This window comes from Hordeum vulgare, chromosome 1H, assembly GCF_904849725.1.
Source record: "Hordeum vulgare subsp. vulgare chromosome 1H, MorexV3_pseudomolecules_assembly, whole genome shotgun sequence".
Lineage (NCBI taxonomy): Eukaryota > Viridiplantae > Streptophyta > Magnoliopsida > Poales > Poaceae > Hordeum > Hordeum vulgare.
The window spans coordinates 100,190,269-100,201,523 of NC_058518.1; the positions used below are offsets into that span (position 1 = coordinate 100,190,269).

The window sequence follows — 11,255 nt, forward strand, 5'->3', positions numbered from 1 at the left end:
AACAAAATTCGTAAAGTTAGATGAGTAGAAAAACGGGCCAGTCTACTCGGTGTACCTTTGTCGCATAAACGATTCGTTTTCAGGAACTAATCCTTACATGGTTCCTGAAAGGGCTGCGGTGCTCCATGTGACGATGTCATGGGAGTAGTTTGCAGTAACGAAATACATATCAACATTCGCATCCCTGTATTCCAACAGTTATAAGCATCGTGATTTCAACAGTTTATCACAAGAGTACAATGCATAGCTCCACATAGATGCGAAGACAGTAAAGTTTGGGCAACGGATAAAGGAAGGTGCAGCAATATGCACTGAAATGGCAACAGAATATTTCCTCTCCCAGGTATCAACTGAAACAGAAGCTCTAATAACATCGACACCAGTTTCACATAGTATTATTTAGGATTATGGAAACACGCGGCCACGGCAAGGAAAGAGAATTTAACATCATGTGGCTATAATCTCCAGCGAAGGTCGCAATTCACAGTTTCACATAGGAAACTAGCCCGCAACAAAAGAAAAATAGATGTTTCTAGAACGCATCGATTCAAAATTATTTCAAAAACTCGCCAATTGTTTCGAGCTGGCAGCTGAACTCACATCAGAAATCACATGTGGATCGCCTTGTCGTAGGTGTTCATGCACGCCTCCTTCAGGGCCTCGCTCACTGTCGGATGTGCGTGGCACGTGCGGGCAATGTCCTCGCTGGATGCTCCATACTGAAGGGCAAGCACAGCCTCGTGGATGATCTCGCCCGCACCAGGGGACATTATGTGTACACCGAGGATTCTGTCAGTTTCCTTCTCAGATATCACCTTCACCATCCCTTCGGCATCATCGATTGCCTTCGCCCGACTGTTTGCCAGCAGGGGGAACTTGCCAACCTGGTAGGCTACACCAGATGCCTTGACCTGTTCCTCTGTCTTGCCAACGGAGGCCACCTCTGGGTGTGTGTACACCACCCCAGGTACAGTGTCATAGTCAACATGGCCCTCCTTCCCTGCAATAAATTCAACACATGCAACACCATCCTCCTCAGCCTTATGTGCAAGCATCGGTCCAGGGATCGCATCTCCAATCGCGTATACGCCCTTGACATTTGTCATAAAGCGCTTGTCAACAAAGACCCTTCCGCCCTTGTCTGTCTCAACGCCAATGGCATGCAACCCAATACCAGCAGTGTATGGGACTCTGCCAGCAGATACAAGGACAACATCAGCCTCAATGACACTCTGCTCTCCACCAGCTGCAGGCTCCACAGTTAGCTTGACACCACTTCCAGAAGTATCAACCCCAACTACCTTTGTCTTGAGCATGAACTTAAACTTTTGCTTCTCCAGCATACGCTGAAACTGCTTCCTTATCTCTCCATCCATTGATGGGACAATATCAGGGGCAAATTCAACCACAGTGACTTCAGACCCTAGCCTGTTCCAGACAGAACCCATTTCTAGACCTATGTATCCAGCTCCAATGACCACCAACTTCTTTGGTATTTCTGTAAGTGCAAGAGCCCCGGTAGATGACACAATCTTCTTCTCATCAATTGTAACTCCAGGGAGCGATTTCACATCTGAGCCAGTGGCAACAATTATGTTCTTCCCTTTGACGATAGTGCTACCACCATCAACTAAATCCACAGATACCTCTGACGGAGAGACAAGCTTCCCAAACCCTTTAACATACTCAACCTTGTTCTTCTTGAACAGGCCTTCGATGCCCTTTGTAAGCCCAGAAACAGCCTTGTCTTTCTGAGCCATCATTGCAGGTAGATCTACCTCCAGATTGGAGAACTTGACGCCATGGTGTGCAAACGAAGACTTCGCCTCATGGTACATATGCGACGAATGCAGAAGAGCCTGGAATGGTCAAGAAGGAACACAAATTATATTGCAGTTTTATAGATTTTCAACAGCTAGCTTCAAAAGCTACAAACAAGCAAAAAAATACAGAAATACAACAGATTTTACAGCAGTTTTTGATGAACCACCTCCCAGTATATTTATCTGGCTTCGCCAAGGTTTACAGACAAGTTTCACATACAAAGGTGACAATACATACTAACTATAATCTGAAAACCACACCCAAGAAGTTGACCAAGCTAGAATTAGCAAAAAGGCTTGAAACGCTGAGCTGAGCGACTAAAAAAATAACTACAGAACAGTAAACATGGTGTTTCAATGCACATAAGCTTGCAGACGATCCGCAATTGAATTTAAGCACTGTCAAGAGTCAAGACGAGATCTGAAGGCTCTATTTGAGCAAAGATCGTCTGACTAACATCGTTGAGAAGCTAGAGCAAGAAAGTAATAACTACAGATTCACTTTAATAAAATGGAGTCAGAGCGGTACCACTTCTATTAAAAAAAGGTAATAACTGCAGAAGACAGAAACTAAGCCAGAAAGCTTGAGCTCTGAAAAAATACCAGATTGCATGCATTTGACAACTAACCTCTCTTCAAGGAAATTATGAATTCAATTAACATTTTTTACCCCATGAATAGAGTAAATTATAAACAAGTGGTATTGCAATATTGCATTGGATGAATATGACAGCATTAGAAATCAACTTTCGAGGTTCATGGTCCACTCCTAGGTTCAATTTCCTTGAACTTCAGAAATCACTGTAACTATTTTCTTTCCTAGCTTTAAATTTATTTGAACACCAGAAAAACGTTGCAGACCTAGTTTCAACCAGTAATGTGGAGTTGCGGACCCCGGAGGCTTGGTCCCTAAGCCAACAGCAATCAGCAAGACCACAGTGCTAACCATCAACCATACAATGTTCGACAAATGGTATGGTGCATTAACTAATGAAGAAGCCGAGAACACTATACTTATGCAGAACATGCGCATAAGAAGCAAAATAACCAAACTCATCATGTAAAGAAATATTTATACAAAAACAACCAATGGTCTGGTTGAGTTCTATCAGATATTCACACACCATGCTATTGTCATTAGAGTAAACCAGCAAATGCCTAGAGTTGTAGGCTTGTAGCACGTTGGCATATGAGAAATCAACAAACAACAAAAACCCACACCCGTTGGTCTATAAGCTCACAAAATTGGTACGCCAACAAGAGCTGTCCCCTATATTTAACACATTTACCCCAAGTGTGTATAGTTCTGAAGCCCTTGACCAAGCTAAACAAACTGATATCTAAACAAGCTACAACACAAGCTCCATAAACCGCACAAGCGACAGCAGGTACAGAACTAAACCCATGAATCACACTCCAATTCTGCAACTCACCCGCAGATAAGTAATGGCAATGGCATCACATCTCATCAGCCCCAAAGCAAACCCTAGCTACCTACATTTCTCACCATGGAAATTGGGAAACTCCACAACGTAATCAGTAATCACACAAAAAAACTAGAACAAAGTCAACAACCCGACGCCCAAATTGATGATTAAGGGTAAGCTTCCGTACCCTATGGGCCCGCGCCCCGCAAACCCTAGCGCCGAAATCGTGGTACGATGCGTACGGATCTACGACCTCCGGGCTATCTCCAGCAGCACGAACGCACCCATCGGGATCGCATATCGAGAAGGGAAGGGGTAGAGGGGAGGAGGAGGCGGCGGCGATAGATGCATACCTTGGACGGGATGCAGCCGACGTTGAGGCAGGTCCCCCCGAGCGCGCCCCTCTTCTCGATGCAGGTGGTCTTAAGGCCGAGCTGCGCCGCCTTGATGGCCGCCACGTACCCGCCGGGCCCGCCGCCGATCACGACGACGTCGCTCTCCTCCCCCGACGTCGCGTACCCACGGCACGCGGACGCCCACGCCGCCGCGTGGGGCCGCCGCAGCAGCACCGCCTCCACCGCGCGCCTCCTCGCCAAGCTCGCCATCGCCATCTCGCGGACTCCTCCTCGCTTCGATTTACTTTTAAGAAGAAAATGGTATGGAAATTCCAAATTCTCCTCTCTTTCCCTTCCGCGCAAGAAAGAAGATGGGGGCGAAGAGAATGGCTGAGTTGTGAATTCCAAACACGAAGGGTCAAATAATACGGGGTACCACCAACCAATACGCCCACGAGAAGTGGGGTACCCCGTTCTAGTGCTGACAGGTGGGCCATTCGTTATAGGATGCCGGGCTTGCTTGCTTGCTCCCTTTGTCTATTTTCATATAGTAGTCTATATACCTACCTAATAATAAAGCGGCTATTGCTTCCGTCGAAAAACCCACCGCGACATTTTTATAAAAGAGCCCCTGTAATTTTTGTATTCAACCCGTGCTCCATCATTTATCTGCAACGTAAAAGGAAAAAACGATTCGCTGCAAAAATTATACCCGTACGCATCGCCTCCTTCCGTCGACCCTGGGCCCCCGTAGCCTGTGCCCAGGCCGCCGCGGCCGACCTCAACCGCCACCGCTGTCGATCTCAACCCACCCGCCTCCGCGGCCGTACCTCTCCCCGCTCACTGCCCCCGTTGCGGCGCTCGAGCACATCGCGTCGATCCTGTGCCTAGGCCGCTGCCACACCACTCGCCGCCGCGGCCGACCTCAACCACCACTATTGTCGACCTCAACCCACCCGCCTCCGCGGCCGTACCTCTGCCCGCTTCTGCCCCCGTTTCGGCGCTCGGGCACAGCTTCTCGATCAAATCAACGCGACAGCTATAGTGACCGGGGATGATGCGTATGCTCGATGCAGAACGGCGACGGCGCGCGGATAAGGCGCGGCGGAGCAAAGTACTTGCAGGTGGAGGCGGGCCTCCATGGCTCACACGAGGAACTCCGAGGTTATGGCGCGGCAACGGCGACTCCTTATGGCCAGATAGAGGCGCCTAACCCTTGCTCCCCTCATCGTATCCCCTCTTCCGGCACGAACTCATCATCTGATGAGATCCCCTCCCAATGCCTCCAACCGTGTGCCAAGCACCGGCAAGAAAATTTGTTTTGTGGAGATTTGTTTGCTGATGAATGAACGTATTGAATGTAAGATTGCATTGTTGTAGAGACAGAGAATGGAACACCACCTTCAGTTTGTCATCTGATCCCATATTCTCTACCCCATGAGTGAAATAAGATAACAGTCCATTGATCAATTCACGTAGCCTCTTTGTTTTTCTTTGCTTGTTCTGCTCAATTTCTCATGATGGTGGAATTAACAATGGATGGGTTGATTTCTCAACAAAGGATAGGACTGACTACATTAGTTAGTTAGCTTCTTATTTTAATAAAGCAAAATAATTATAAAAAGATTAAAAGCGTGTGATATTTTATTCTCCCGTTGCAACGCACGGGCCCTTTTGCTAGTAGTCTATAAAAGTATGAAAGTGTCTTTCTGCTCCAAACTCATTTAAGCTCAGTGAACAGTAAAATTGAAAAAAAATTAAAAACATGTTTAAAAAAAATTGATTTTTTTAGACCAACATTGACAAAAGTACTAGGTGCATGCAAAACTTTGGCATGAAATAACATTTCTATAAGGCGTGGCAAAACAAACAAAATCGATACTCTGCAAATGCGCATTTTCAGAATATTGATTTTGTTTTTTTGCCATACCTTATAGTAATGTTATTTCAAGCCAAATTTTTGCACGTACTTATAATTTTTGTTAATGTTGGTCACAAAAACGTTTCAGAATTTTTTGAACAATTTTCGATTTTTTCCGATTTTACTGTTCACCGAGCTCAAATGAGCTCGGGAGCAGAAACTATATGTCCATAGAAGTACTGCTAGTACCTCTGGTTACTAACCCTCCAAACCATGTATCAGAACTGATTGATGCCACGACGGCGACGTGGAAGGAGGAGCTGATATGCTCGTTTTCCTACCGGCGGATGCCGATACAATTCTAGCAATACCTTTGTGCACGAGACCGATAGCAGATTTCTGGACTTGGTCGCACGAAAGAATTGTCCTCTGTTCGATCTGTTCGGCATATAAGATGGTGATCAATACCAAGGAGAACACAGAGAATGGGACCGTTGATACATCTGGGGCTTCTGGGACACCGGAAGGCAAAGAATGGACAGATATGTGGCACACCAAACTCCCTTCGAAAATCAAAGTTTTCCTGTGGAGGTTGGCCAAGAATTCGATGTCGTCAATGGATTTGCTGCACCATCGTAACATGGCTACGACCCATCTATGTGCTCTATGTGGCCAAGATGACCCCTGGAGGCATGCTATGATAGCCTGGCTTATTAGGGATGGTAGACTACTCATATCAATAAGGAATTCCTTTTTTTCCGGGAGCCCATTCGAACAGAACTCTCAAGTTAAGTGTGCTCGGCTTGGAGTAGTTCTAAGATGGGTGACCGACCGGGAAGTTGACCCCGGGTGCGCATTAGTGAGGACAAAGTGCGCAGAAAAGACTAGTATTGATATCCTGGAACCCATCATAGATCGATGAAGAAGAATAAGAAACTCCAAAAGCACAATCATCGCGCTCACGTCATAATATCACCTTACCTGTACGAGTAACAACCGCCGGCGAGTGTGTCCGGGGCGTTACACATGCGCTCATGGAATGGACCACGTCGAGGTGCATTTGGGCTCTTTGTGAAGAGATTTTGGTTGAGAAACTCAGTCGGAATAATGAGCCCAATGCCAAGAACTGGATTTTTGTGATGCACGAACAATTGACACAAAGACAGTATACCTTACTGGTGGTTACTTTGTGGGCGATATGGAGAGCTAGAAGGAAGGCGATTTATGAGGATAACTTTCAAAGCCCCCAATCGGTAAATGAATTCATACTATCATACATCACTCACCTCACTTTGATAGAGAGTAAGGGATCTTCCTCGCCGCCACAAACAATACAACACACGGGGGATGGAATAGTCCTCCGGAGTCTTACCTAAAGATCAATGTAGACGCAGTTGTATCACAAAATTGCATGAGGGGTGGCAATCGCTATCTATCGCAACCGTGATGGTCTTTTCCAAGGAGCTTCAGCGATGGTTATCAAGGGCATAGGGGATGCACCCACACTCGAAGCTCTGGCAATTCGGGAGGCCTTTGCCCTCGTTAATGATCTATACACATAGCGTATACATATTGCTTCTGATTGCAAGGTGGTGGTCGAAGACATCAAGGACAAGAAGCCTACAAAATATGATGCTATTTTACATGAAATAATAGAACACAAAGCATCTTTTGAGGCATGCAACATAGTGCATGAATATAGGAGCTCGCATGTCGAGGCTCACAATTTAGCGAAACATGTTATGAGGTTAGGGGAGGGCCGGCATGTATGGCTAGGCAACCATTGAAATTTATATTTTGTACCTTTGAACATTGATCAAATAAAGTTTCGCGAGATTGTCTAAAAAAAGTAGTCTATAAAAGTAATCAACATTTTTCATGCGTTAATGACTATTTTTATATTGGAAAAGGATAACGGGTAATAAATTATTTTTATTATTTTCAAAACTAGGTCAATAGCATACTATATTATTTATTACTCCTATACAAAACCCGCCTCCTTGGCTGGCTGAGAGAGCCTATGAGTTGTCCCTCCCGTGAGGGCGTGCCACATGGACCTCGATGCTTCATGCATCGTCTCATATGCCTAAATGACATGTGCCCGAGCGGCCCAGATTAGCGGTCCACGATCATGGAGGGGTTCATCATCCTCACGGTCGCGTCCGGAATGACTCTCGTTGGACGACGTCAAGCGCGCATGCTGGAGCCCTTTGGCGGGTTGCCCGCATGCAACGTGCAGACGTGAGGCGACCAAGGTCGGCTTCTTGCAAGACCTTCTCGTGGCACTCTACTTTGAAATAGTCCGACCAATGCAGATTGTGCACTTGTCGTTCCTCCTCCATTACCCGTTGGCTTGCCTTCGTAGTGTGATGTATTAATGACCCACATGTTGTTGGAATTATGCCCTAGAGGCAATAATAAATATAGTTATTATTATAATTCCTGTATCAAGATAATCGTTTATTATCCATGCTATAATTGTATTGAATGAAGACTCATTTACATGTGTGGATGCATAGACAAAACACTGTCCCTAGCAAGCCTCTAGTTGGCTAGCCAGTTGATCAAAGATAGTCAGTGTCTTCTGATTATGAACAAGGTGTTGTTGCTTGATAACTGGATCACGTCATTAGGAGAATGACGTGATGGACTAGACCCAAACTAATAGACGTAGCATGTTGATCGTGTCATTTTGTTGCTACTGTTTTCTGCGTGTCAAGTATTTGTTCCTATGACCATGAGATCATATAACTCACTGACACCGGAGGAATACTTTGTGTGTATCAAACATCGCAACGTAACTGGGTGACTATAAAGATGCTCTACAGGTATCTCCGAAGGTGTTAGTTGAGTTAGTATGGATGAAGACTGGGATTTGTCACTCTGTGTGACGGAGAGGTATCTCAGGGCCCACTCGGTAATACAACATCACACACAAGCCTTGCAAGCAATGTGACTTAGTGTAAGTTGCGGGATCTTGTATTACGGAACGAGTAAAGAGATTTGCCGGTAAACGAGATTGAAATAGGTATGCGGATACTAACGATCGAATCTCGGGCAAGTAACATACCGAAGGACAAAGGGAATGACATACGGGATTATATGAATCCTTGGCACTGAGGTTCAAACGATAAGATCTTCGTAGAATATGTAGGATCCAATATGGGCATCCAGCTCCCGCTATTGGATATTGACCGAGAAGTCTCTCGGGTCATGTCTACATAGTTCTCGAACCCGCAGGGTGTGCACACTTAAGGTTCGACGTTGTTTTATGCGTATTTGAGTTATATGGTTGGTTACCGAATGTTGTTCGGAGTCCCGGATGAGATCACGGACGTCACGAGGGTTTCCAGAATGGTCCAGAAACGAAGATTGTTATATAGGATGACCTCATTTGATTACCGGAAGGTTTTTGGAGTTACCGGGAATGACGAATGGGTTCCGGGAATTCACCGGGGGGGCAACCCACCGCGGGGAAGCCCATAGGCCTTGAGGGTGGCGCACCAGCCCTTAGTGGGCTGGTGGGACAGCCCAAAAGGGCCCTATGTGCATTGGAAGAAAAATCAAAGAGAAAGAAAAAAAAAAGAGGAGGTGGGAAGGGAAGGAAGGACTCCCACTCACCAAACCAAGTCCAACTCGGTTTGGGGGGGGGGGAGACCTTCCCCCCTTGGCTCGGCCGACCCCCTTGGGGCTCCTTGAGCCCCAAGGCAAGGTCCCCTCTCTCCCACCTATATATACGGAGGTTTTGGGGCTGATTTGAGACGACTTTTCCACGGCAGCCCGACCACATACCTCTACGGTTTCTTCTCTAGATCGCGTTTCAGCGGAGCTCCGGCGGAGCCCTGCTGAGACGAGATCATCACCAACCTCCGGAGCACCGTCACGCTGCCGGAGAACTCTTCTACCTCTCCATCTCTCTTGCTGGATCAAGAAGGCCGAGATCATCGTCGAGCTGTACGTGTGCTGAACGCGGAGGTGCCGTCCGTTCGGTACTAGATCGTGGGACTGATCGCTGGATTGTTTGCGGGGAGGATCGAGGGACGTGAGGACGTTCCACTACATCAACCGCGTTCACTAACGCTTCTGCTGTACGGTCTACAAGGGTACATAGATCACTCATCCCCTCTCGTAGATGGACATCACCATGATAGGTCTTCGTGCGCGTAGGAAAATTTTTGTTTCCCATGCGACGTTCGCCAAAAGTGGCATCATGAGCTAGGTTCATGCGTAGATGTCTTCTCGAGTAGAACACAATTTTTTTTGTGGGCGGTGATGTGCGTTTTGCTGCCCTCCTTAGTCTTTTATTGATTCCGCGGTATTGTTGGATTGAAGCGGCTTGGACCGACATTACTCGTACGCTTACGAGAGACTGGTTTCATCGCTACGAGTAACCCCGTTGCTCAAAGATGACTGGCAAGTGTCGGTTTCTCCAACTTTAGTTGAATCGGATTTGACAGAGGAGGTCCTTGGATGAGGTTAAATAGCAACTCATATATCTCCGTTGTGGTGTTTGCGTAAGTAAGATGCGATCCTACTAGATACCCATGGTCACCACGTAAAACATGCAACAACAAAATTAGAGGACGTCTAACTTGTTTTTGCAGGGTATGCTTGTGATGTGATATGGCCAACGATGTGCTGTGATATATTGGATGTATGAGATGATCATGTTGTAATAGATAATATCGACTTGCACGTCGATGGTACGGCAACCGGCAGGAGCCATAGGGTTGTCTTTATACTAATGTTTGTGCTTGCAGATGCGTTTACTATTTTGCTTGGATGTAGCTTTAGTAGTAATAGCATGAGTAGCACGACAACCCCGATGGCGACATGTCGATGGAGATCATGGTGTGGCGCGGGTGACAAGAAGATCGTGTCGGTGCTTTGGTGATGGAGATCAAGAAGCACGTGATGATGGCCATATCATGTCACTTATGAATTGCATGTGATGTTAATCCTTTTATGCACATTATTTTTCTTAGAACGACGGTAGCATTATGAGGTGATCTCTCACTAAAATTTCAAGACGAAATTGTGTTCTCCCCGACTGTGCACCGTTGCTACAGTTCGTCGTTTCGAGACACCACATGATGATCGGGTGTGATAGACTCAACGTTCACATACAACGGGTGCAAAACAGTTGCGCACGCAGAACACTCGGGTTAAGCTTGACGAGCCTAGCATGTGCAGACATGGCCTCGGAACACATGAGACCGAAAGGTCGATCATGAATCATATAGATGATATGATTAACATAGGGATGCTTACCACTGAAACTATACTCAACTCACATGATGATCGGACTTGAGCTAGTGTAAGTGGATCATGAACCACTCAAATGACTAGAGAGATGTACTTTTTGAGTGGGAGTTTAGCGAATAATTTGATTAAGTTAAACTCTAATTATCTTGAACATAGTCTAAGTCCACTTTGAATATATTTGTGTTGTAGATCATGGCTCACGCGACAGTCACCCTGAATTTTAATACGTTCCTAGAGAAAGCTAAGTTGAAAGATGATGGAAGCAACTTTCTAGACTGGGCTCGTAATCTTACAAGCTGGAAAGAAGGATTATGTCCTTAATGCTGCGCTAGGAGATGAACCACCCGCTACGGCTGATCAGGATGTTAAGAACGCTTGGTTAGCACGTAAGGAGGACTACTCAGTAGTTCAATGTGCAGTCTTGTATGGCTTAGAACCGGGACTTCGACGTCGCTTTGAGCGTCATGGAGCATTTGAGATGTTCCAGGAGTTGAAGTTTATCTTTCAGAAGAACGCCCGGATCGAGAGGTATGAGACCTCCGAT

General features: G+C 46.2%; 1 protein-coding gene across 1 annotated transcript; it reads right to left on the reverse strand.

Annotated features, from left to right (window-relative positions):
* Positions 1-346: 346 nt before the first annotated feature.
* LOC123426241 (dihydrolipoyl dehydrogenase 1, mitochondrial-like) lies at positions 347-4,009 on the reverse strand. Its single transcript, XM_045110045.1, has 2 exons — positions 3,604-4,009; positions 347-1,859 (listed from the first exon to the last, which is right to left on the reverse strand). The coding sequence occupies exons 1-2, from the start codon at positions 3,859-3,861 to the stop codon at positions 609-611; spliced, it is 1,509 nt and encodes a 502-aa protein (XP_044965980.1). The 5' UTR covers positions 3,862-4,009; the 3' UTR covers positions 347-608.
* Between the last annotated feature and the right edge of the window lie 7,246 nt (positions 4,010-11,255).